The 27,757-nt window shown below is 37.3% G+C and overlaps 1 protein-coding gene across 1 annotated transcript; it reads right to left on the bottom strand.

Moving 5' to 3' along the window:
• Nucleotides 1–12,694: 12,694 nt before the first annotated feature.
• LOC138743538 (DNA repair protein SWI5 homolog) lies at nucleotides 12,695–15,682 on the bottom strand (the record flags this gene model as incomplete). Its single annotated transcript, XM_069899029.1, has 2 exons — nucleotides 12,695–12,790; nucleotides 15,551–15,682. Coding segments are annotated over 2 exons (228 nt in total), but the record flags the coding sequence as incomplete, so codon positions are not given.
• Between the last annotated feature and the right edge of the window lie 12,075 nt (nucleotides 15,683–27,757).

Here is a 27,757-nt window from a genome sequence, read left to right as displayed (position 1 = left end):
GGACTTGCACGAAATTGTACAGATTCTGGTCAATTATGCAACCAAATTAAATAATAAAGGTTTTATTGAATTGCTGTAACAGAAATTTCATGTGTTTACCATTTGCACTTTGTACTTGATGGTAATCAAATTTACTTGAAATAATTCATTCTCTTTTCTTCCTTGGCTTGGCTTCGCGAACAAAGATTTAGGAAGGATCATAGACTTGGGCATGTCCTTCGAGCCTACACAATGGATTTTTTTGGTGGAGTACAGTGTGTGCAGTGCTGGCCCCACCCTTTACACCCAGGATTTATTTGCCGTGGCTTTGCAAGCTGGGACAGTGACAACCAGGTTCTTGGGTCGTAGACATTTCGACGGAGTGTCCTTCTCAATGGATGGCCTGACGAGGCTAACAAGCCCAATCTGCCTGGGTTTGAAATTAGAGTTTTCTTTCTCTCAGGCTGGCTTCCAATCAAGGGGTAATGAGTCCAGCCTACCTTTATACCACCATATACTCAGTTGTGCCATGACGTATCAACCTCAGTGAAAACAGGACACCTTGAGAAGGTGTTGCTACGGACACAGCAATGGCCTCCTGCCTGGCAAGCCAGAGAGTGGCCACGTGGCAATCACTACACTGAGAAAGGAGAGGCAATGTATTACACATGCACTTTCCCTGGGTGAGCGGGACATCAGGCCTAGACCTTTTTATTTTAACTTTCAAAGCAATTGCTGTGAATTGAGACTTGAATTTTGAGTTTCAATATTTTGGCTGCTGTCACATTAGAGGATCGTCAAACTCTGCATGTCCACAATGAAATGATTATTTTTTGTTACGTTTACTGTATGTATATTTTAAATTAAAATTAGTTTTAATTTGGATGTTTAAGGACTTTGTTTGAAAGAAAGAAAATCAAAGTTTAATCATGGATTAGAGTTGACTTTTTCAACAGAACATTTACAAAATTTGCAAAAGCTTTGCAGCTGTTTGAATTGATGCTAATGCTGTGTATAACATTGTTTTCTCACTAGTCGTTTCTACTCTTAAAATTTGGCACAAATTTTAGAAGGGACATCTAACAAGGAAAGGATTGGATAAGTTAAGCTTGTATCTGCTGGCAATTTGGACAGTGAGAGGGGATTTAATTGAAACATGAAATGTTGGAAAGTAATGATGGTGGATGTGGTGATATTTTCTCCTGAAGGACCATCTAGAACTAGGAATAGTATTCTACAATAATAGTTTGTCTATTTATAATACTGATGAGACACATTTTGTTTTCTTGGAGCCATGAATCATGGTACTGTCTTCCTCAGGATAGTGAAAATAATTTTTTTAGTATTTTTAAAATCTATAGTATATACATACACACATATATGTCCAGATTTATCCAGATTATGGCAGCATAGCATGGGTGCAGCAGCCTCTCCAGACCGTGATGCTACCAAAATGGTCAAAGTGGAGTGCCGTGCTTAATTTTTAAAGGATGAAGATTGGACAGTAGCACTGTGGAGATAGGAAGCTGAGAAGAAACGTGAAGTAAGGTGAAGGTGTGGAAGAAGCGGCGCAGCCTGGTCTGCTGTGGTCGGGCTTCTGAGGGGACAAGGCTTCCGGATGTCGGGTGCTGCTGATGGCCAAGGAGGAGATACTGTGGCAGGTCTGTGGACCTGCATTGGTGTGTACAGAGTGGGTGGCGTATGCCTGGCTGGCTGTTCTGCGGAAGAGGTGTCTGGGAGCCTGGAGTGGCCACGTTATGTGCCTGGCCTGGAGGTCTGGGAGGCTGTGCCACCTTGGAGTGCAGGGCCCTGCAGTGGATGGTGGGGTTGGAGAGGAGTTTGTGGGGATCTCTCTACCATTACAGTGCCTGTGAACTGTGTGGTGGTTCTTTTGAAGCCACTGTACTTTTTAAGATCTAAGTCTGAAATGTGATTGTCTCCACTATACCTATTGTCTAGTTTTTCATCTTTTACTGTATTGTTAGCACTTTTTTTTTTACTCATTATGTAGTTTTGTGCAGGTGTGCTTTAGTCTTGTGTCGTTTTTAATCTTTTGTCTGGAGCAGAAATAGCATCTCGTGTTGTCTGATGTGTAATTGTGGTTATGTGGGTAGCATTGTGGTTTTTGGAGGATGTAATTACATTTTTATCTGTTTACTAATTTTAAATGACAATAAAGGGTACTACTATATTCTTTCTGCAAATCCAAATCCTAATGGTTCAGTGCTTCGTTGACTTCCACTGATTCCTGTCCTTACACTTACTGACACACTTATTCTCGTTTTTCCTTGAAATCCACCACGTTCACTGCAAATGTATTATTTTACCATGCAATATCTTCTAAAAAATATGTTGGAGGATTAATAAAAAAAAATCCAACAGTTTGGAAAATCAACAAAGTCTTGAGTATGCTAATCAGTGGAGTTTTGCTGTACTTTGAGTTTGTCAAAGTGTGGCTTTGGCCTTGACAAAGTTAATTTAAAATTTTAAAATTTAGACATACAGCATGGTACCAGGCCTTTTCATTCCATGAGTGCATGCCCTTCAAATACACCAATTAACCTACAATTCTTATACGTTTTTGAAGTGTGGGAGGAAACCAGAGTACCTGGAGGAAACCCACTCAGACACGGGAAGAACGTACAAATTCCTTATAGGCAGCTCAGAATTTGAATCGGGGTCGCTGGCATTGTAATAGTCTTGCACTAACATGTTCGTTGTGCTGCCCTTAAAATCTTTTTGGATATGAATTCAAATATTAACATGTCTAAAACTTGTTTGTTTATATAGTTTGGCAAGAAGCGCAAAGTTTTTAGAGTCATTTACAAAATGCTTCACGAGAATGAAAATCTACGGACCCGGTTATTGAACACCAGCCAAAAAAGAACTGCAAGTCTGTATCAACTTATTTTGGCACACAATACATTTGTAGATATTGGTAACTAATTTTCGAGAGAGGAATAACGTGGTTGTTTATATTGTTATAAGAATCATGGGGGTTATCTTTAACCTAACTTTCTGTGTGGTTAATCTACAGTTCAAATGGAATATTAGTTTTAGAATTCTCCCAATATAATACTTCATTAGTTTTAACAGAGTAAAATTGGGTAGAACATAAATCCATATTGTTCCTAACTGCTGAGATTGGTTAAAATCAACTCCATGATTTATGTAGCAAGTTGAAATTCATGGTATCCAACTGGACATTTTGCATTCTAGTTTTCTTCATTAATAGCTGCCATCCACTCCATATACTTGTTGAAGAGATCATGTTGTTCAACAAAATTGATTCATATTCTGCCTATATTTCTAGAATTCCAATGAATGTTCACAGTAATATATAATAAAAAGTGACAGATGGGGTTATGTTAAGGGATAGAAATTAGTTTACTGTCAGACACTAAATACGCTTTATACTTATTGTATTCTGTTTCTAAAATTTAGTGATTATATCTTAGTAATTCAATTAGTATTGTTACCTTGATGTACATTCCTGTAATAATAGAACCTTGTGTATTGCCATAGTAGTTTTTGTTTATAGGATAAAGCTTGAAGTTTTTATTGGGATGAGTTTTTATTGGGTTTCTTAATGGTTATGGTCAAGTTTTTAAACCGTTAGTTTATATATAATTTTACTTTTTTTACTACAGAATATTAATGAATGGGACAGGAGGACATTTAAGAAAGAACAGTAAAATATAGCCTAATTATATCAACAGCTGCCATGAATTGTATGGTGTCCTTTATATTTTAGACTTGATTCTCTGAAACTATAACCTATGCCCTGAAATTAACCCTGAGTTTAAAAATGATCTTATTTTTGTATAATTCTTTTCAGCAATATCTTTCATTGTTTTGGAGAATAGACTCAGTACAAGATCGAGTATTTGTTAGATACAAGGTTAATAGAGGATACATTTGGCTGCTATGAGAATACAAGGTTCTGCTTTTTATCTCCTAAGATTTAGTTCCTTTGAAATCAGAGTTGATTAAAGCTGGCACTTATTTCTTTCACATATATCCAATACTAACAATCAAAATAATTTCCCCTCAAGTTCCCAAGAAAGAGTAGGAAAAATTATTATAATTTAGATTATGCTCCCCATATTACTCCCATGTTGATAACCAAGCGTGCTGGAAAAACTCAGTTTCTCCAGCACATTTATGTATTGCACTTGACCACAGATTCTGCATGCTTTTTTGTTTAACTCTCATGTTGATGTTTTTTGGGCGTTTAAATTCATAACTCTTACTTCACAAAAACTTACAAACATCTGAATATAAATTATTCAGAGATGAATAGTACACAAGGAAATCCAATCCTTGAAGCTGTTATCAATTAATTTGTCACATTTGTACAATAATTTTAATGAATCATAATGAGATTGGCAATAGATATAGATAACAGAAACATTTCTTTTAAAAATAACCATTGCAGTTGGTCTAAAGATCAGAGACTACAGTTGATCTGCACAATAAAGGTGAGAGAATGGTACAGGGCCTTGGTAACCACTGCTTCCCATTGCTCACATTAGTGTGCTAAAATTATGGAAAACTAGGATACCACATTGGCACAGTGGTGGTGGGGGAGAAGGGCTGGTGGTTAGAGCTCCAGTTATGGCCTCAGGGGACTTCTCTGGAGATGGACTTGGATGGAAGTCATTGGAGTTGGCCAGTTCGGAGCCTATAGTGGAGTGTATGGTCAAAATATGGAGCTTGTTGTCAGTGATTTGGCCCTTGAGAAAGGGAGGACCGTTAGTGGGAGTGGTCAATGTGTTTTTGCAAGCATGAAAGCAGGTAATTCACAAATAATGTGCTATATGTATGAGTAACACTTCCATTGTTAGGGTGGATTCTGCTCAAGTCGCCTCTTTAAATAACTTTGCTATGTCAACATTTTTTCCAGAGTTCCTAGATATTGGATACTCTGTAATATAAATTGCTTTGCATGGGTAAATCATGGTAGGAAACACCTAGTGGAATTTTCTGAATGATATAATTTGACTGCCAACTCCTCCTCTGTCCTCCTCTAGCTACACAGTCCCATTTTAGTTGATCTACTATCAACTAAACCAATTTCAGAAGCTGGTTCTAACGTAGTGGTGGCAGAATGGAATGAACTTCCGAATGAGATAGTGGTGGCAGGGTCCCTTCTGTCATTTAAGAGAAGGTTGGATGTGTACATGGAGGTGAGGGGTTGGAGGGTAATTGGCGGTGAGCGGGAGGTTTGAGCTAGTGGAGTGGTTCTAGTGAACCGGTACGGACTCGAAAGGCCGACATGGCCTGTTTCCGCGCCGTATATGGTTATACGGTTATATGCCAACTTCTTGGTTTAACTTGGGGTTATCTTACTTCAGAACCTCTTCTGCAAAATTGAGTTCCCAATTACTGTACAATATTTAAATGATTCCTATTCCACTGATATCTCAACTCATTAATTTTAAGATAATCCATGAATTTCTGGATCCACAACTCTGACTTGTTTTGAGTCTCTGAGGAAGATATATGAGGAATTGTAATCTCATCTGTTCTGCTGATACATGAAGTATATTTGTTAATAGTAAAAAGAAAGGCATAAAATTATGCTATTAATGATGATTGGCAAAGGTGGATGGAGGTATAAAGAGAGAAGGAAGTACAGTGGAATTCGAGCAACTTGCAAAAAAAAAGTTGCAGAATATAAAAAGGTAAAAATACAGAAGTTTGAAATTGGCGTGCTTTGCTAGTTAGTTCACCAATCCACCCAACACGTAGTCTCAAGCAACAGGAAAATTCACTTCTCTGGCATCTACCAAACCCCTTAGGTGACAGATACCAAAGGTTTTACTGTAAATAGATGGACCTATTTGGGGTTATCAGCCCATCTAGGAAGAGTGGTGTTATAGCGCATCCTGAATTGATATAATTTGCATTGGCTTGAGTTGAGATAATTTGCATACCTGCCAGCAGGAAAAAAGAACCTCAAAGTTGTATGTGATGTCATGGATGTACTCTGACAATAAATTTGAACTTGAACTTGATTATCAAGGGTGGCAGTGATATACTCGCACATCGTTTGAGTATTTTGTTCTTTGTTGAAGTTTCTTAACTTTGCTCAATTCCAGTTCATTGAAGTGACCTCTATAAATTCATCCTTCAAATGCTGTTGAGTACAATGATTCCTTTACACCTCACTTTTTTCAGATGAATTTAAAGATGACTGAAAAATATGATGAATATCTGAATATGATTAGAAATTGCATTGTTCTTTCATAATTTATTTGTTTGAACAGTGAAGAATTACTTTGAGAACAGTATAGTGGCACCTTGTTAAAACAGCTTATAACTGGAATGAATCAAGACTGTTAAAATATAATTATGATAACAATGGAAATGAACTTGTTTGATTCTTATTCATCCCCAACATGAGGTGAAAAATTCATTTTTTTGTTCCAAAATGTGCATATTAGGAACCATGGTACATGGTTATGACATAGTCATAAAGATTTACCTTTTCTTTCTGTGCATGAACTTTCAGTAAATGGGGCATACTTCAGTATTGAAGTATGTTGTTTGTTATGTTATGAAATTTAGTGAATATGCCAGCAATTTGAGAAGCTGGTTCTAACACACCAACTTCTTGGTTTAACTTGGGGTTATCTTACTTCAGAACCTCTTCTGCAAAATTGAGTTCCCAATTACTGTCAATATTTAAACGATTCCTATTCCATTGATATCTCAACTCATTAATTTTAAGATAATCCATGAGTTTTCTCAAAAGTCAGGTGTATATCATCCATGTAGTTTAGTGTTTGGCAAGAGTATACATTGAAACCCAAAATATTGCTTAAAAATGCAAATCAAATTATTAAAAGATAACCTACCAACAAAAGCATGCAATATTTTGATTGAAAAAAATAAGATACCATGATTATATTGCTTGCATTCTATTATTTACAAATTATGTAAATAGATATTTATCATACAAAATTTTAAATACTGTGGGGGTTAAAATATTCCTTTATTTGTTTCATCGCAGCTGCAGAAATGACAACAATTATAAAGAAAGAAAAGGATTCTCCTGAAGCCTTGGTGAGTCTTCTAAAAGTTTTTAGAAAACAGGTCTTCAGCAACAATTTTCTGAACCTATTTCAAAATTACTAGTAAGGCAGATTTACATAAGTATTCTCTTTGTTTTTGCACCTGCTGGCACTAAGCAAAATATCTCTTCCACTGATAGTCAACTGAGGTTGCTTCTGTCATAATGAAACTTTAGTATGGTATAAAATTGTCTCCTAATGTTTGTCTCTGGAAGGGTGTTAAGTGATAGCAAGAAAAAAAGGGAGTAGGAAAAAATAAGTTCATCAGAATCCATCTTCTATCAAAATACTTGAAGCACAGGTTTGACAGAACCAAGAACCAGGTTTCAAGGAACGTCCTTATTTCAGGCACAGGCAAACTATTTAATCTGCGAGAAACACCAAGAATCACACTCTTTCAGGATGAGCTAATGACTATCACAATGGCTGTTTTCTAATCCATTTTGCTGCCTCAATTAGCCAAGGCCCAAATCAAAACCGAAACATTGCAGTAAGAAAATTAGCACGGAAAGAAAAAAGAAACAGGCCCACGAATGCCGTTCAGATGGAAAACTAGTGATCTAAAGAATAGATGGTGTGTATAAGGAGGTTCAGAGGTTCAGCAACTTGCTGATAACTGACATAATCAGTGGCCACTGGAAGGAGCACCAAGATGTCCTCAGTTGTGATTCAAGTCTTAATATGAGGTATCACAACTTTATTCAACAGTAAGATGTCTGATCCAGCCTTAACTCTATCAACTAAAAAGAAGTCTAAAATGTTCATTGCTACTGAAAAAAACAAGGACTCTGGAGCTGATACTATCTAACCTTGCTGAACTTTTAAAATTTGGTGGGGAAGTTTAGTGACGTTTGTAATCTTATTTTCCCTGATTGGACATTCTGAAGGTCTTGCAGTTATTTCTTATTCAAGATGAAAATCCAATATTGTTAACTACTGAGATGTCTCCCTCTTTTCTGACTCAAAGGAAGTTATTCCCAGGATCTCTTTGGCAACCTTCCATTGACCAAAGTGCTACTCTCCATATCACAATATGAATTCCATCTGTCTGGATGAACAATGAATATGATCTAAACTGCACACTCACTCCATACAAAATCAAAAAAATTCACACTGTGAACTATAATTCCTAATGAGATTGAGGAGGGAAAGGCCATCTTGACAACATTTTACAGGAGCATAGTTGAGAGTGTCCTGTATTGTTGCATCATTGACTGGTATGGAAGCTGCAGAGATCAGAAGTCAATGCAGAAGATCATTTTAAAAAAAGGCCAGAAAGATCACTGGCGTCTCCCTATTCTCTACTGATGACATTCAATGAGAGTGTTGCTTAAATTGGTTTCAAAGAATTATTGAGGATCCTTTCCATCAAGCACACAGTATCTTTGACCTTCTATCATCAAGAAGGAGGTAGAGGAGCATCAAAATTAGGACTGCTAAGCTGCATCTTTAAATCATTCTCCAATATTTTTAGATGGTTATTTTCAATTATATCTTTTTGTATATATGTAATTATTATGTGCTGTATATAATTTGAGCATATGTGTGTATTGTGGTCTGGAGAAACTTTTTGGGCCAGAAAAGAGGAAGACTTCTTTTGGAAAACTCAATTTTCAAGCAATATTTGGAAATACCATTTTTTGGCCATAAATAGGGAGGGGGTTGACTTTCACATGTCTATACACTGTAACTGTTTGGTCAACATATAATTCCAGACACATCTAATGTAGTTGATAAATTGCCTCTTGACTATCATTGGAATTGTCTAGGGAACAAAGGACAGAATGGAGCAAAGAGTTAAAAGAAGTGGGTAGAATAATACTCAGAATAAATTGGTGTCTTCCAGGTGTCACCTAAAATGTGACCAACACAGTGTAGAGGAGACAGTTTTCAGCAAAAATGGAGGAAAAAAAGACATGAGATTACTATTTCACTTGGAAGGAATTGTTAGGCCTGTTAAAAATAGCTGGAAAGAAGGATCAGTATTATTTTTGGATTGATTAGAAAGGTGCTATATGAGGTGGGAAGTGTTCTAATTGAAAAGTGGCTCGTTCTGTTACAGAGGGAACAGTTTCTTCAGAATGCTGAATAGAAGGAAAGTTTAGTACTATTTAGTGTCAGAACAAGAGGGAATTGTGAAAATAACAGATGATCCATTGAATGTAAATGTCGAGAGTGAATGTGAGCACAAGGGGAAGCAGGGTGGTCAAATTCAAGGATTGCATCAACTACAATGGAAGGGGGTAGAATTCTTGGTTGAGTAAAATCACTGGTTTGGAAGTAAGCATTGAGATTGTTGCAATGCAGACCAAAAAAACTAGAAGAATGAAAATGAATCCATTCAGAACACATGTTGGGAGGAAGCACAGTCAAGGCAGAAGTTCTTTGGCTGATGGTGTCCCTTGAGTGGTGGCCTAATCCCTGGTCAGCTTTATAGTCTTAAATCTTTGTTTCTAAACTCAGGCCATCTTCACCTAATTTTTTGCACAAACTCAATTCTGCCCCTTGGGCATCTCCATTTTTAACAGTCACACATCAGAAACATTACTTTAAAGAATCTTGGCTTTGGAATTTATTTCATTGACTATTTTGCTTTTCCGTATCTTCCTTTAAGATGCTTTGCAATCCTATTTTGACCAAATATTTGGTCATTTGCAATATTTCCTCTTTTGGCTCTTCAAATTTCATTCGTCACCACTGTCAATTCCTTGGAAGTATTTTAATGCTATAAGGCAGCTATATCCATGGTCAAAAGGAGGAATTTAAGGCTGGGATGGGGAGAATGGTGTTTTGAAAATATTGATGTACATGGAATGAATCTAATAACGAAGGCTGAATGCCACAGAGATATTTTAAAACATCTATTTATGTAATTTTTAAAAAAAAATCTCCCTTTACAAACATAAATCCCATTGAAAGAACCATCTGCTCATAACAATATTGTTCTCTAACTATCTCAAGTGTGGAATATTTGAGATGAGAAGTCAGAGTATTAGGGGCTGCAATTGAAATGTTGCATCTCTCTTTATCCTGTAGTTTTTAACTTGAACTGTCAGGTCAGAAATAAAGAATAGAGACTTAATATTGACTAGTCTTAAGAAAAACCTAGAGGTGAAAGAAATTGAAAGAAGACAGCAAACTCCCATGAAAATTAGTCAAATATATATTAACTGACTCAGGGAATTATCAAGTCAAGCATAATATAAATTTAAAATAATAATATACAGTATTTCAAAGGGTATTAGAGTTTCTGATTTGGAGTTGACAGATTAGACCACTAAGGCCCTGATTTGTGGAGATTCAATGCTGAATAGATATTCCATTTGATTAATTTTTTGCATTGGGGTTTATTGCAGAATTTTCCCTTTGGATACATTTATCAAAGTTTTATGCTCTTTTTCTGTTAATGTCAAATCTGTTCTGAGTAATCTTTCATTGTTCCTTTGGAGTACTGCAGTACTTTAGGGTTATTTTGTTTCTTAATTCACTTGCCCTGATAGAACCAATGTTAATTTCTATTCATTTTTTAATTCTTCTGGAATTAATTTTGTTCGTTTCTTTTATAGGATGCCACTCCTTTTGGATGGGTGTAGAAATGACAAAACTTCTCATTTTCAAGGATTTCCCATTTAATTGAGCATTCATTTTATTTCAATATTTAACACAAAATCAAAATGTTTTAATTTGGAAGCCAAACCATTTTTTTCAGCGCAACAGAAGTACTATGATTTTAATCTTTGAAATAGATTCAAGAATTAGTTTGTCAATATTTAGATAAATAAAATATTTATAGTAATAAATGAAATTAAATGTATTTAATTGAGGCAAGGTTTTGCAAGGTTGTGCATATAAATACAGCTCCTGGTTACTAATATATGTAATAAATTTATGGAAAGATCATGGTTTTTGTATTTTATTAATTGATGTCATACTCTTTTAATTGAAGTTATGGGTTGAGGTTACTTAATATCAGTCCTTGTGGGTACAGCATTGAGTCAAGTGATGTTTTCCTAAATCTCTGATCAAACAAACTGTACTTAAATTGTACTCTAAGAAACTTGCCATCACTACATTTGGAAAGTTTTCGAACTTTCTTCCTCAGGTGATCCACTTTAGAGAAATAGTTCACCCATGTGAGCAAAGAACAATAACTAGTAAGCTATAAATCTTGGTAACTGAAAATTAGTTTATTGTCGTACACATTTTACAATGTACATATTCACTGAAAACTTTACTTGCTGTAGCCAAATAAAACAACTACAATAACATACAGTACTTAATTAAACTAAAAAGACAATAAATGCAGAAAAGATAATATTCAGTTATCCTACAGCAAAACATTATTTTTCAGAACTGAACAAACATTTTATTGATAAATTTTGCTTCTCTACATTCAATAATAAATACAAGTATAGACTCATAAATTGGCACAAGTTGCTCATCTGATTCTTTTCCATGTTAAGCATAGCATAGGTTCAGTTCTTGCCATTTGCTGAGCTGTGCACTCTGGCTAGGGTTGGCAGGATAAAGGAGGGGTTGGGTGTTGTGGAAGTGACATTGCTACAACATCCATGGACTGGGATGTATGTGTACTCTTTCCGTATCCCTTCCTTATCCCCTTCATTATCTTGTGACACGGCCCCCACCACACCCTTCACTGCAGCAATGAGGAATAGAACTGGGCTGAACTCTGTGACATCCCAGTAAAGGATCCCAGATATTCACCTACTATACTGAGAAAACAGACAAACATTTCCCCAGTGATGGGCAGAAGAACACTTAGAAATAAAAAGGTGAATCCCAATTCTAAATTTACACCAATAACCATGCTTGAAGCAAACCAATGTAAATTAACTGATAATGCACAATGGAAGTTATTTTTCAATGAAGTAATTGCACCACACTCTAAATCTTCCTGCTTAGAATAGACAGACTGTGTAGAGTAGTGGTCTCCAAAATGCCCCCCCACCCAAACACACACTCCACCCTAAGCAATCCCCACACCACAAGCGCTCTGTGACCAAGGTGGCACACGAATGAAAAAAAATGTCTGAAAAATACTATTTCGATCGTACCTAATTGACTTGTTATGTGCATGGTTTCATAACTCCAAAGGAAATGGGCCAATGACCATTTTTCTTAAGCAAAATATTTCAGTAACAATTGGGTCTCGAGCAGTGGTTCTCAACCTTCCCCTTCTGGGTGGAAGTAACTTCCCAAGTAACTCCCCACCATCCGCAGAGCACCCACAGCACAGGAACTGACCAAGTCAGAAGGCGAGCCCAGGAGGTAGCCAATACTGAACCCTGGGGAGCTCTTCTGTTAACACCACAGAGATTGCTGTCTGTAAACAAGTGATTGAGCGTTGAGAGGTGAACAGTGGGCATAAACTGGCCATGGCAAAATCAATGATTGTTGGTATGCCAATGGATTGATTTTATTTAAACTTGGCCATATTCAGGATCATTACATCAAACTCTACACCCACCCATCCAATATGCAAGAGGCATTAGGACCTCAACTGTTCTTCTCCTCTGCTCCCAGTATTTTCTCACAAAACAGTGACCAAAACAGCAAAGAGATAAAGGTGCCTCCATTCCACATCCACATCCCACAGAAGTCTGTCTTGATACAGTCTAGTCATCCAATTCCAGTCCAAACTCATTGTCCAGATCCTTGATGGTGACCCCTCTGACCACTGCCAGTTTTCCCAACAGCATCTGGCCAACATCCTTTTTTTTTAAACTTTATTTAAGATTTTATAACATGAGTAACATATAGGATTACATTAAAAAAAATTAAAAATAAAATAATAAAATTACAATACAGTATCAGTAATCTAAATAAACTATACCCTCCCCAATAATTATTACACATTAATAACCCAACTCAAATTAGTCCAACCCCCCCTTTCCCCCCCAAAATAAAGAGTGAAGAATTAATAAAGTTAATAATATATGTGAGAAAAAAACCCACTTACAAAAAAAAACAAAAACATAACCAATTAAAATACTAACAAAAAGAGAAGTAATTAATACTAAGATATCAGACTTAAAAAACATATTTAAATCAAACTTAAATGCATATATTTAACAAACAGAGTTAAGATGAAACATATATTTAACTCAAACTTAATATAAAAAATTAGTAAAGTTAGTAACATTGTCTATCAAAAATTCTTAAACAATAATCAATTCTTTAAAAAAAATTGTAGCATGAGAAAAAAAAGATGAAAAAAAACTTTCTCTATAGAGATAAACCTTCACCAAATATCAACTAACTTCACATCTATCATCATATTAGTCACATAAACCACCATCTTAAAACAAAATTCAAACCTCATTAAGAATTGTACAATTCAATTTATAACTTTCACCATTATTCCCTTCTTCTATAACTAAAATAGCAAAATAATATACACCACTCCTTTCACCTTAAAGTTAAAGAAAAAATATATTAAAAAAAACCTATCCATCCCATTCACATTTAAATTTCAAATATTCCTTATCTACTGAATAAACTTTACAAAAAAACCACATCAATTTTTAGTTTTTTAAACAATCAAATACTTTCTTATGCTTTTTTTTATAAACTAAAAAAAAACCCTTCACTCTTTAATAATACAAAAAAAAGGAAAAAAAAAATGGGTAGGAGGTTAAAAATACCCCCTCCCGTCTAAACCGCGCAATGCGGTAACTCCCAAAAAAAAATGGGTGTGAGATAACTCACACGTAGCAGATGACTTTCAGGAAATAGTGCCTATCCAGTTCCCTCCCCCAACTCTCACTTCATCTTAAACTAACATCGTCATTATTTAATATTCCTTTTTTTAACAAAAACATAAGAAAAAAAAAGAACAACTCTTCTTTTAATCAACTCCAACTGCCGAGTCACCATTACAACCATTTCTTCTTGGAGCACGGCTCTTTTCTTCCATCTCTTGTCTCCTTGGAGATCGCGGCGGACTACGTCTCTGTTGAAACTGAGTAATTGGCGGCTCTTGAGCAAATGCTATAACTTCCTTTGGAGAATCAAAGAACTTTGGTTGGCAACCATCTTGAAAAACCTTCAAAACAGCTGGATATCTAAAGGTTGCCTTGTAACCTTTCTTCCACAACAACTCTTTAGCAGGATTGAATTCCCGTCGTTGGAACATAACTTCTTGACTCAAATCCGCATAGAAGAAAACTCGATTATTTTGAATCATCAAGGGTGATTTTCTCTGTTGTGCATTTCTAATAGCCACTCGTAAAATTATTTCTCTGTCATAATAATTCAAGCAACGAACCAAAACAGGTCTTGGACTTTGACCTGAAATAGGTCTTCTACGCAAGGCTCTGTGAGCACCTTCCAGTATTATACCTTCCGGGAAATGTTCTTGACCCAGCACCTGCGGAATCCATTCAGTAAAAAATTTTCTTGGGTCTGGTCCCTCCATTCCTTCCAGCAAACCAATAATCTTTATATTGTTCCGTCTGGATTGATTTTCCAAATAATCAATCTTTTTCACCAAATTTTTATTTTGAGTTTGTAAATCTTCGACCATTTTGGTCATATCTGAAACTTGATCTCGTATTTCGTCTATATCTTCTTCACACGAATTAAATTTATCTCTCACTTCAAGCTTAAAAGCGCCAAACTCAGCCATCTGTTGAGAATTTATTTCCATCAGAGTGTTGAACCTAGTACCAAGTTCAGTCATAATCTTAGATAATCCCTGCATTGTATAAGATAATTTAGATTCAAGATTCACAAGAATCTTTTCAATTGGAAGAGATTCTGGCTCAACAGATTTCTGCTTCTTCTGCATAACCAAAGGGTCTTCTGTTGCTTCCTTCATTCTGGTTGCCTTCCTTGTAGTATAGCTACGTGTGGAAACCCCAGCCACAGCCTTTCCAGCAGTGACTGGAGGACGCTGGCCGGGATTTTCCCCAGTCCATAATGTATTAATTTCTCCCAGTACATCAAGTTGTATAGGTTCTTTTATCTCAAGAGGTGCAGTTTGCAGTGCCACCGCTACAGTTGACAAATGCCTTTCCCCAGCCGGTACTTCAACTGATGTTACTACAAGTGGTTCATTCATAACATTGCCGTCAGATGCTACTGCACATGTGCGAACCTGAGTAACTCTTTGTTCTAAAGGCTGTTTGGCGCCCTCTTTAGAGGGCTCTACCGATGTAACATTGATCTCTACATCCGAAAGCTGTACCTCTCTCCTGGGATCCATTTCAGGCTGAGTCCCAGTGTCTTTCCTGTAGGTAGGCTCCAAAACTTGAACTTTTGGAAAATGTAGTTTTTTGATGATTTGTTGTCGTTTCTTTTTGCTCTTTTCCTCCAATTGTAGCATCATAAGTTAAATTAACAGCACTGAAGTTATCTAAACTTTTAAATAATTTTAACGGGCATTTCTAGACAAAACAATAAGATAGAGTCAGGAGAGGACTGGAAGGCACGTCTGATCCTTACGCCATCTTGCCACGCCCCCGGCCAACATCCTTGATGTCATTGTACTCGTGGAGCTGGACAATGTATTGATTAAGTTCAAGCGTATACCCTTCTGAGATCAATTCAGCAATCTGTTGGTCAAGATCTTCAGATTTCTTTTGCAGATCTTCGAGTTCAATTCAAAGATCAGCAACTCAGGTCTAGTGGGGTAACAACATTTAAAGCTTTCATTTAATGTTTTGGATTGTCCAACAGGTGTCCTCCTGAGGGAGCAGCCTGGAGTTGCACTACTGACCATGGGGACACAAGGAGACATGCCAGAGGATGGAGACCCAATCCCCAGCCTCGGGTCCTCAGCCATGAAGACTTCTCTCAGGCATTATTTCGCCTCCTACAGAAAAAATAGTGGTTGCTGTGATACCACTTTGGAATCACACCAACCACCCTATAAAACACTGCCAAAAGTAAATACCATTTTGTATATTACAATATTTAATTGTTCTACCCCTCATCTTGTGAGTAATCAGGGTAGAGGTAGGATTGCAATTCTCCATTCTTGTGTACCTTGTTTGGTTAGACCATGTAGAAATTACAGTACATTTTATACATGTTCCCCCATTTCAGGGCATCATAATATTTGGGACCTTTGGCTTCAGAGGTGTTTGTAATTACTCAGGTATGTTTAATTGCTTCATTGGTGTGGGTCTTAGAGAGCTAGGTTTGCTTCTAAGCTTTTGATCACCTTTGGAGTCTGTGGTTGTCATTTTTCTATACGAGGACCAGAGTTGTGCCAATGAAAGTCAAAGAAGCCATTATGTGGTTGAAAAACAAAAACGAAACAGTAAGAGACATCACACAAACCTTGGGATCACCAAAATCAGCTATTTGGAACATCATTAAGAAGAAAGAGCATACTGGTAAATTCAGTAATCTCAAAGGGACTGGTATTCCAAGGAAGTCCTCCATTGATGATGGCAGAATAATTCTTATCATAATGAAGAAAAATTTCCAAACATATGTCCAACAGATCAGAAACACTCTTCAGGAGGCAATGGGGATGTGTCAATGACTACTGTCTGCAGGAGACTTCATGAACAGAAATACAGAAGCAAATGAATGATTAGCCACAGAAACAGGATGACCAGATAACCGTTTGCCAAGAAGTATTTAAAATTCTGGGAAAAGGTCTTGTGGACAGGTGAGACCAAGATTAACCTGTATCATAGTGTTGGCAAGTTTGGAGGCTGAAGGAAAATGCCCACCTCATCTGTGAAACATGGTGGTGGGGGTGTTATGGCCTGGGAATCCATGGTTGGTACAGGTACTGGCGCGCTTCATTAATGATGTAACTGCTGATGGCAGTAGCAAAATGAATTCTGAGATTTATGGAAACATCTGATCAAGTTCTAGCAAATGCCTCTAAACTCATTGGTCAGTGCTTCATCTGACAGCCAGACATTGATCCCAAACATACATTACTGCTAAAGCAACAAAGGAGTTTTTCAAAGCTAAAAATTGAAAGATTCTTGAATGCCAAATCAGCCACTCAGTCTAAATCCAATTAAGCATGCCTTCATATGCTGAAGAGAAAACCAAAGGGGATAAGCTCCTGAAACAAGCAGGAGATGAAAAGATGACTGTAGTAGAGGCCTGGCAGAGCATCACCAGAGAAGATACTCAGTTCTTGTTTGGTGATGTCAATGAATCACAGACGTCAAGCAGTCATTGCATGCAAGGGATAGGAACAAAGCACTAAATATGACCACTTTAACTCTGTATACTATTTCTACGTCCCAAATACTATGATGCCCTAAAATGAGGGGACTATGTATAAAAAGTACTGTAATTTCTACATGGTCAAACCAAAATGTATACAAATAACCTTGAATAACATCTGGAATGCGCTCTTTAATCAAATGTGAATAGTTTGATTATGAATTTAAAACTGGAGGATGGGAAAATAAAGGAAAAAAAGTGTCTTTGTCCCGGTTTTGGAGAAAAGTTGCATGGCCTAACAACATTTATGTGCTTGGGGGAGCAGGTGTACTTCCTTTTGTCCAGCAAACAAAAAACAACCTTTTCCACTGTTGGCAGGCGCTGTTAATGTTATCCCAATCCCTAGGAACAGGTATAAAATGAGATCCAGACCTCACACATGTTTCTTAATGCAGCATCAGGTCCTTACAATCAGACTCTCATAACAATCTATGCTGGAGGTATCTTCAGTGAACAGAACCTTTCAATAGGGCTGATTCCTGTGAAACAAATCTTTAGAACTAAATATCTCATTTGTGGTGTGGAGGCCAGATAAAAACTAACTTCTTATTCTGCCATTAACAAATCAGTTCCTGTCATATCTGTCTTTCAAAGTCTTATCTTCCTTGGTGTCTGGTCTGAGTGTCTGAAATGTATTAGTTACTAAATTAAGTAGGTATTTCTTGTTTCAGTAGAAGGTTGGTTCTACTTTATCTGATGTTCAGAGTATCTGTTGGGAATTTTAATGCTTGTGCAGGCAAGATCTTTGCAGCAGATGTTTCAATGACCCAATTTTAAATATTTTGAAGAGGGAAAAGGTTCCATCATATTAATATGCCGCACTATTTACTCTTGTATGCATGTGAACTCCAGAAAGCTAAGATGATATTTTATCATGCAATACATGTAGTACACCATAAACGTCACCACCAATCTAGCTGGTTGTGATCAGTCAGAAGCTAAGAAGTTCAAATTTACTGTCAGAGTACAAACATAACAACTCGTACATCACCCTGAGATTCTTTTCCCTGTGAGCCAGGCAGTTATCAGTATTGTATGTATTCAAGAAAAAGATACATATACAAAAGAGAGAAATGTACACAAAGAAAGAAATATAAACAAACTGACAGTGCAAATACAGTAAAAAACAAATATACAGTAATAAATAATGTAAAAAGTTGGAGTCCTTAAATGAGATTCTGTATGAGTTTGTTGTTGAGGAGTCTGATGGTGGAGGGGTAGCAACTGTTCCTGAATCTGGTGCTATGAGTCTTGTGGCACCTATACTTCTTTCCTGAAAGCAGCAGTAAGAACAGAGCATGTCCTGGGTGATGTGAATCCTCGATAATTGCTGCTGCTCTTCAACAGCAGAGTTCCATGAAGATTTTCTTGATGGTGGTGAGAGTTATTCCTGTAATGTACTGGATTCTGTTCACTACCTTTTGCAGGGGTTTCTGCTTAGAAGTTTTGATGCAAGATATGATGTAGCCGGTCAGCTGACTTGCCACTACACACCTGTAGAAGTTTGCCAAGGTTTTCAATGTTATACTGAATCTCCACAAAGGCCTGAGGAAGCAGAGATGCTGATGTGCTTTCTTCACAATGACATTAGTATGTTGGGTCCAGGAAAGATCCTCTGTGATAGTGACTCTGAGGAATTTAAATTTGCATATCCTCTTCACCACTGATTCCCCTAATGATCACTGGATCGTATACCTCTGGTTTTCCCTTAATAAAATCTACAGTCAGCTCCTTGGTTTTGGTGACATTGAGTGTGAGGTTGTTGTTCGTACACCATTCTGCAAAGGTTCCAGTGTCCCTCCTGAATGCTGACACATTGCCTGTTTTTGTACAGCTCACTATTGTGGTTTCATCAGTAAATTTGTAAATGGTGTTGTTGCATACTGAGCGTAACACTTATGGGTGTAAATCGAGTAGAGTGGGAAGCTAAGCACCCAGTGCTGTGGTTCTCCAGTGCAGATGGAGATTGTGGAGGAGATGTTCCTGTCAATCTGCACTAATTTGGGTCTGGAGGTGAGGAAATCCTCCACATTGGTTTTGAGGCCCAGGTCTTGGATTTTGCAGATCAATTTTGAGGGGATTATGGTGTTGCTAGCAGAACCATAGCCAATAAAAAAACATCCTGATGTATGCATCTTTGCTGTCCAGGTGTTCCAGGGTTTTGTGTAGAGCCAGCGAGATGGCATGTGCCGTAGACTTGTTGCTGTGGTAGGAAAATAGGAGGCTCAGTCAAGAACTGATATGCTTCAAAACCAGGTTCTCAAAATACTTCATCACTGTGAGTACCACTGGAGTTTGTTCTTGTCTGTAGTCATTTAGGCAGATTTCCACACTCTTCATGGACACTGTTACGATGGAGGCCTGTTTGAAACAAGTGGGTACCTCATCCTGTCAGAGTGAGCTGTTGAAGATGTTCATGAAAACATTGGCCAGTTGGTCAGCATAGATTTTCAGTACTTGACTGGTATTTTGGGCCAGATGTTTTCCTTGAATTCACTCTCCTGAAGGTAGCCCACATGACACCTTCAGATACTAACAGAAGAGGATCATCAGGGGACGTGGGGGTGCACAGTGATGTTTCCTTGTTTTGGTGGTAAAATCAGAATTTTTTTGTCATGAACAAGTCATGACATTTGGTGTTTTGTGGCAGTATCACAGTGTAAATATTCATATTATAAACCATCTTACAACAATACTATAAAAAATATAAAAATAATAGTGCTTGAAAAGTAAGGCAGTGACTTTGGTTCATTGATTATTCAGGAATCTGATGGCAGTGGGGAAGAAACTGTCCTTGTGCCACTGAGTGCTCATCTTTAGGCTCCTGCACCTTTTTCCCCAATGGTAGCAGAGTGAAGAAGGCATGGTCTGAGTGATAAGGGTCTTTGAGGATAGAGGCTGCTTTTTTAAGACACCGCCTCCTATAGATATCCTAGATGGAGTGGTGCCTGTGATGTCACAGGCTGAGTTAACAATCCTCTGGACTTTTTTCTTGTCCTGAGAGATGATGCCTCCATACCAGGCAGTGAATGCTCTCCATGGTAAACCTGTAGAAGTTTTCAAGAATTTTTAGTGATACACTAAATCTCAGACATTTCACAAAATATAGCTGCTGGCAAGCCTTCTTTGTGATTGCATCAACACGGAGGCTCCAGGACAGATCTTTGGAGATGCTGACACCCAGGAATTTGAAGTTCTTGACCCTCTTCTCTACTGAACCCTCGATGAGGACTGGGCCATATTCCCCTGACTTCCTCCTGAAGTTCACAATCATCTCCTTGGTTTTGCTAACATTGAGTGCAAGATTATTGTCATTACACCATTCAACGAACTGATCTATCTCCCTTCTGAATGCTTCCTCATAGCTGTTTGTGATTCTGCCAACAACTGTGGTGTCATCGGTAAACTTGTAGATAGCATTCGAATTATGCCTGGCCACACAGTCATGGGTGTATAATGAATCGAGCAGTGGGATAAGCACACGCCCTTGTTGATAATCAGTGAGGAGGAGTTGTTGTTTCCAATTAGTACTGACTATGGCCTTCCAATAAGAAAATCAAGAATCCAGTTGCAGAGGGAGGTACAAAGGCCTAAAGCTTGTAGCTTCTTGACCAGCACTGATGGAATAATAGTATTGAAGGCCGAGCTGCAGTTGATGAAGAGCAGCCATATATTTGAATTGCTGTTTTCGAGGTGACCCAGAGCTGAGTGGAGAGCCAGTGGTATTGCATGTGCTGTGGAGTGATTGTGATGGTAGGTGAATTGCAGTGGGTCCAGATCTTTGTTTAGGTATGTGTTAATTCTGGCCATGGCCAGCTTCTCAAAGCATTTCATCACAGTAGTCGTTGAGGCACCTCACACTACTCTTCTTGGGTACCGGGAGGATTGATGCTCTTTTGAAACAGGTGGGAACCTCTGGCTGCAGCAATGAGAGGTTGAAAATGTCCATGAACACTCCGGCTAGTTGGTTGGTGCAGATTTTCAGTATCCTTCCAGGTACGCTGTCAGAGCCTGATGCCTTGCCAGGGTTTACCCTTTTGAATGATGTTCTAATGTCACCCTCAGAGACAGATATCACAGGTTCCTCAGTCTTTTCAGGTTATTTGCAAAGGGAATGGGACAAGAAATATGTGTATAGAAGAAACATCACAGAGTGAACACTTAAGTGACTCAATAAGATTGAGGGAGCCCAATGTGATTATCCAGAGTTCCAGCTATGTGTCATACTTTATAACATGACAATGAGGTACTTTGGTGTCATCACCATCCTCTTTAAGAAATGAGAGGATGTTGAAAAGAATGAAGCATCTAATTCTGCAAAGCAAGGAGTTGTCATAGAATGAGAGGGTGTATTACAGTGAGAAGAAATGACAGAATTTCTACGCAAGTTCCGTGTATGAAAGTCGCATTTAAAGATTTTGGCCACAAGGAGGCTCTGCATTAAAATGTTTAAATACTGTATTGCCTCATTGGATGCTTGCTGAATCTGATTAGTTTTTGAGCTTGTCTGCCTCTTTGGCCAACACTTTGGTATTCTAGTCAGTTTTATGGCTACTTATAATGCATATCAAATCTGTGAACTCTCCAGCTCTTGTAGTGAATTTCAGCATCAAATTTACAGCCACTGTTTTGTGGTGAAAAAAAGTGCACCATGAAGACAATTGGAAAGGAAATGTTCCTATTTTTCCAGACATTTTATGACATTTAAAGAAAAATGAATGATCTTGAGGAATTTTTTCTCCTTTGTCATATTCAGTTGGCAGACATGCTGACTCAATATTGTGATCAGCTCGGAGGATCACTTTTAGTTAAAGTGTAAAGTGTTCTATTTCTTTATTCCTTGGAGTATAATGCTGTGACATACTATGCTTAATAAGACCCTCTGTGTTTCCAGAAGGGCTTAGTCTTACACAAAAAAAAAAGATTTGAAAGAGCACTTGAAAGGTTCAATCTATTACATAGCTTTAGTTTTGGTTTAATGTTTTATCTGCTCTGTGTAGTCATAGATCCAGAATGTTTTCAAATATAAAATTAAAAATGGATAAGCTGATTTAAGTCAAAATCATTAGGTAAATGAATAAGTGGATGCTTTGATAACTAACAACACTGGAAATAAGAAAAAAAAAACCCTTTTATTGTCGAATAGGTTACCATGGAAATGATCTAGAGGGGTATTTTATAGTTGACCAATCCAATAGCAAGCATTTAGCTAGCAGCTCAAAGTTAAAATTAATCCAGATAACTCCAGAATAAAATGATTCTCAATTAACTCAATTTTACAAACCAATACAATTCTCTCAAATAAAAAAAACCCACATTAGAGACAAAACAAGAGAGCTGCACCTTGTGTCAGAATCTTTCTGAGGTAAGGTTATTGATCTGAAATTTAGTTCTTGGCACCTGATTCAACTTGGTCTGATTAACCAGTTATCAAAGGAGATTTTCTGGCCCCGTCCTGAGATGGAGTGATTATTGGACTGTCCTCTGTTACTCAAGGCCTCACCAATTTGACTGGAACTGACTTCATTGAGAACCTGCTGAGGTAAAAGCAGGTAGGTTTAGCAGCAGCTGTTCTGATGAATTCAAGGCTATTATATCTTCAAATGTTTCCCATTACAATGATGATCATTGACTTTTAAGGTTATTTTTTATTTCTCTGCCGATGCCCATGGATAACCATGTTGCAGTTGGATAACCATGTTGAGGAACTTGGGGGGGGGCATCTGAGGCGCTCTAGTATTTGCCAAAGCCCTTTCCTGCTCACGGTGTCGAAGGCCTTGGTGAGGTCAACAAAGGTGATGTAGAGTCCTTTGTTTTGTTCTCTGCACTTTTCTTGGAGCTGTCTGAGGGCAAAGACCATGTCAGTAGTTCCTCTGTTTGCGCGAAAGCCGCACTGTGATTCTGGGAGGACATTTTCGGCGACACTAGGTATTAGTCTATTAAGGAGAATCCTAGCAAAGATTTTGCCTGCAATGGAGAGCAGCGTGATTCCCCTGTAGTTTGAGCAGTCTGATTTCTCGCCTTTGTTTTTGTACATTGTACATTGCTGAGTGTATAGAATATAAATCAGCTAATATATCCTTTAGAGCAGGGGTGGCCAAAAAACGGCCTCTGGGCCAACTGTGGCCTATTACTCATTTTTAAGTGGCCCAGGGTGAATTTTAAAAATAAAATAGAATATGGCCTATTAGAACATAGTCTCTCACAACAAATTGCACTGTATGTACTTTGAACTTCTTAGTTTCAACACTAGATGTCGCCATTTTGAACAACTGACTGACAATGTCACTCATTGATGAAAACAATGACCTCAGTTTAAAAAAAATTACCTCGTTTTTTAAAAAAAAAATAGTTCAATTGATTAAACATGGCAGAACCAAAAAGGACAAATAGCAAGCGAGTGGTGAAAATATTTTTTCACTGATGTCTAGAGGAAGTTTGTTTGATTTGCAAGGAATCTGTTAACTTTAATAGCTTATAAGATTTACACATTTCATCATGACCATTAAGGTGGACACTTGGCCCACAACTGTATTCACTGAGTTGTGATGAATGTCTGGAGATTACCATGTCCCTTTCTAGATCTTTTCTCCTGTTTTTATTTTGCATTCACCATTTTAGTTTGCACTGCTTTAGAATGAGAGTTTTAAAGAGTTTTATTGTGTTCATTTAAATTAACTTTAAGAGCAGCAGATGTAGAAATGGCTACTGTAATATGTGATAATACATAAGAATACAATAAACTACTGTAATGTCAACAGTTACACTGTGCAATAGTGTTGTATAGTTACATTTTAAATTTAAATAAGCAGTACAATAACAGCCCCTTTTGGTCCACGACCCTGTGCCTCCCAATAACACCCGATTGATGAAAATCCCCAGTACGGTTTTTGACCGGTGGGTGGAAACCGGAGCATCTGGAGGAAACCCAGGCAGACTCTAGGAGAACGTACAAACTCCTTACAGACAGTGTAGGATTCAAACCCTGGTAACAATCATTGATTCCCTCTAACCATGCCACCCCAATTTTGATAGAAAATGAATTTATGATGGCACAGGGGTTTTCTGGTCTTAAAAACACCATTTTTTTTGTTGCAGTGTATCTGGTTGAAAACAGCTGGGCTTAATATTGATTTACCCATGACTCCTTGTATTTTTCTGTATGTAGCCCACAACCAAAAAGGGTTGACTACCCCTGCTTTAGAGCAGATTCTCCAAAGGTGCCTTTCCCTTTAAGATGTTTGTCACAAAAGTCCTATCATATGACTTGGCCATTCTGTGGCCTATATAGCAGTTGATACCATCTGTTATCAGTTTTCAACCAGCTGAGGCCAAAAAACAGCATTGCCAATTAAGCACAGAGAGCAATGTCTTTTGACTCTAAATATTTAACTTCAATCTAGTACTTGATTTTAACTCCCAAATAATCTTTCTTATCTCTATTTGAAAATGCTTTAAAAAAAAAAAAAATCTGTCATTGGGTAATATCTGCATAAAGTTAACATTGTCTAAAAATGCATAAATTCAGTCATAATGTGCAACTCAGTTCAATTCTTGATCCAGAACAAAATTGTTTGATGAAAAACTTAATTTGAAGAAGCAAAATGATTTAAAAAAAAAACTGTTTCTGCTGGAAGCTGTTTCCAATTATAAGATAAGAAATAAGAACAAGAATGGCCTGTTCCACCATTCGATAAGATCATGGTTGATGTGATCTTTGATCTTCACTCCATGTTCTTGCTTGATTCCAAAGCCCTGAATTCCCCTATAGTCCAAAAATCTGTTTATGATGCTGACTTGATTGCTAAATTATTTGAAAAACAATAAATATAGATTTTTATGGCCTGACCCATTTACTGCATAAACTTCATGAAGAAACCCATTATTTTTTTTAATAAAAAACATTCTTTGCTCTCATATCACATCTATTGGTATAAATAAAATTATTGTTGGGTGAATCCTAGATTACAAAGATTTAGGAAAATACACTTTTATTTAATCAAATTTGACTACACTAATGACACAAATTTGCAGCTTTGTGAAATAATTTATACAGATCAAGTACCCCTTATCCAGAAATCCAAAATCCAAAATATTTTGAGCACAAACATGATGCCATGAGTGGAAAATTCATTTGCTCATGTTGGACTCGGACACTCGGTCGCCGCCAGACCTGTTTTTAGCTTATTCTCTGCTCTGAGGTACAAAGATATTGTTGAAAATGACTGATGGTGAAATAGCCGAAATGGTTCTGAATTGAGGCAAGTACAAAACATTATATTTATGTGAAATCTGAAATTGATCTCTACCTAAACTACCATGTTTGAATGCAAGATGATCAGCAACATTATTGCATTTGGGTCTGTAACTTTTTGATCATTGTAGATGGAGACTGAAAGCCTGCTGTTTGTTGTTTAACAGCTGATACAGGTATCTGTATTCTGCTGATGCTCCTCAATTACCCTAACACATTATTCCAAAATCCAAACTTAATCCCAACTGTGTGTGTGTTACCCAAACTATTACAGCTTAGGCACAATTCTAGAAAGTCAATTCCCAAAGCTTAGTCTTTAAAAATCCTGTGTTGAAACTCAGAACTTTTAAACTGATGTTCAGAAATAGAGTGATAATGAAGTAGGTGAGACATTGAGTGATCAGGCTGCTCAAAAATCATGAATCCTTGTTGAGTTGCTTCCAGAGAAATGTTCTTTCATATGAATGATTGTCACAACTCCCCTCTTGCATAGGGAAAATGAAATGTGTGACTTCCACGATGCTTCCAAAGACCCAGGCAAGGGTCAGATGAAATGACTATCAGAATGGTCATGATCCAATGAGGCAATTCTCCTGCTTCCTTTACCCAGAAATCGGTCAATCAAAAATGACTCTCACACAAAGTCACTTCATTTCTGCCTCTGGCAGCTCTCTGGTTACTTCTGAATCAATCTTTCTTCAAGTGTCAATCAAATGACTTGCTTGATCAATAAAAACTGGAAAATGTCTTGAATGGCCGAGTCAGTCACTCGATCTAAATCAACTGAGTATACCTTCAATATGCTGAAGAGAAAACTTAAGGGAACAATACTAAAATCTGTTTCAATTTCCCAAAAATATGACTCATAAGCATATGACCTCTTTTTCACCAGATGTCTTTCCTTGAGTAAATGTCCATTGTTTTGGGTTTTTAGTTGAGAGCATTAATTCTGTTTATGGTTTTTGACTCACAATCACTTAACATTTCCAGACAGCCTGGCACCCTTATGAACTCTTTGGGGATTGCACCCTTTTCCATCCCCCAAAGTAACCCTCACTAAAAAAAATTACAGAAGCTTGCAATACTGAAACACTTCTGGTCCAATGCATTTTGGATAAGGGGTACTCAACCTGTATTTGATTTATTTGATGGCAATACTTGGTAAACAACAAATTTTCTTGACATAAATAGGCTTTCATTATTGTAAGAAAAAATTGATCTCCTTGAGCGTTAATTTAATTTTTATTTAGGAATAAAATGACATTTTGTTCATACCTCGATGAAGAGCTCAAGCCAAAACAGTGGTATGTAAACATTTTGCATCGGCACTCTTTATTGAGACTAAAGTTGATGAAAAGTCCTGACCCAAAAGGTTGACTGTCCATTTCTACTTGTGGATGTTGCCTAACCTGCTGAAATCCTAGAGTTTTCCTTTGTTTCCTGATGCTAAGTACTCCAGTGTCTTCTCCATATGTATTTAAACAATAACCTTTTGTTTGCCACAATCATTTGAAATGTGTTGAAATTCAAAAACTTGCTATCCTTTAACACCAAAATACCTCAAAAGCCAATGAGAGATTAATTATACCTTAAATGTCAATAGTGCACTGCATTCATGATGTTATAGAGTATGAGGAAGTGAGAATAATATCTGAATGCATCTTTTGATTTAGTTGTTTCTGTGACATACAGTGCCCTCCACAATGTTTCGGAGTCATTTTTTCCTTTATTTTTCCGTGTGCCACAGTTTTAAATTAGTAATCAAACAATTCACGTGATTAAAGTGCACATTCCAGATTTTATTCAAGATTATTTGTTTACATTTTGGTTTGACTATGTAGATATCACAGCACTTTTTATACTTAGTTCCTCCAATTTGGGGCACCCTAATATTTGGGTCATTTGGTTTCACAAGTATTTCAAGCAAACACCTTGGTTGGCACTTCATCTGACAGCAAGACATTGATCCCAAATATACAGCTTAAGCAACAAAAGTTTTTCTCAGCTAAAAACTGGAAAATGTCTTGAATGGCCGAGTCAGTCACTCGATCTAAATCAACTGAGTATACCTTCAATATGCTGAAGAGAAAACTTAAGGGAACAAGCCGCCAAAACAAACAAGAGCTGCAGTAGGGGCCTGACTTAGCACCTAGTGAGTATCAAGCAGTCATTGCAATGCAAAGAATATGCAACCAAGTACTAAATATGACCACTTTAACTCTAT

The sequence above is a fragment of the Narcine bancroftii genome, chromosome 9 (assembly GCF_036971445.1).
Source record: "Narcine bancroftii isolate sNarBan1 chromosome 9, sNarBan1.hap1, whole genome shotgun sequence".
Classification (NCBI taxonomy): domain Eukaryota; kingdom Metazoa; phylum Chordata; class Chondrichthyes; order Torpediniformes; family Narcinidae; genus Narcine; species Narcine bancroftii.
This window is presented reverse-complemented; position numbering and strand designations above follow the sequence as displayed.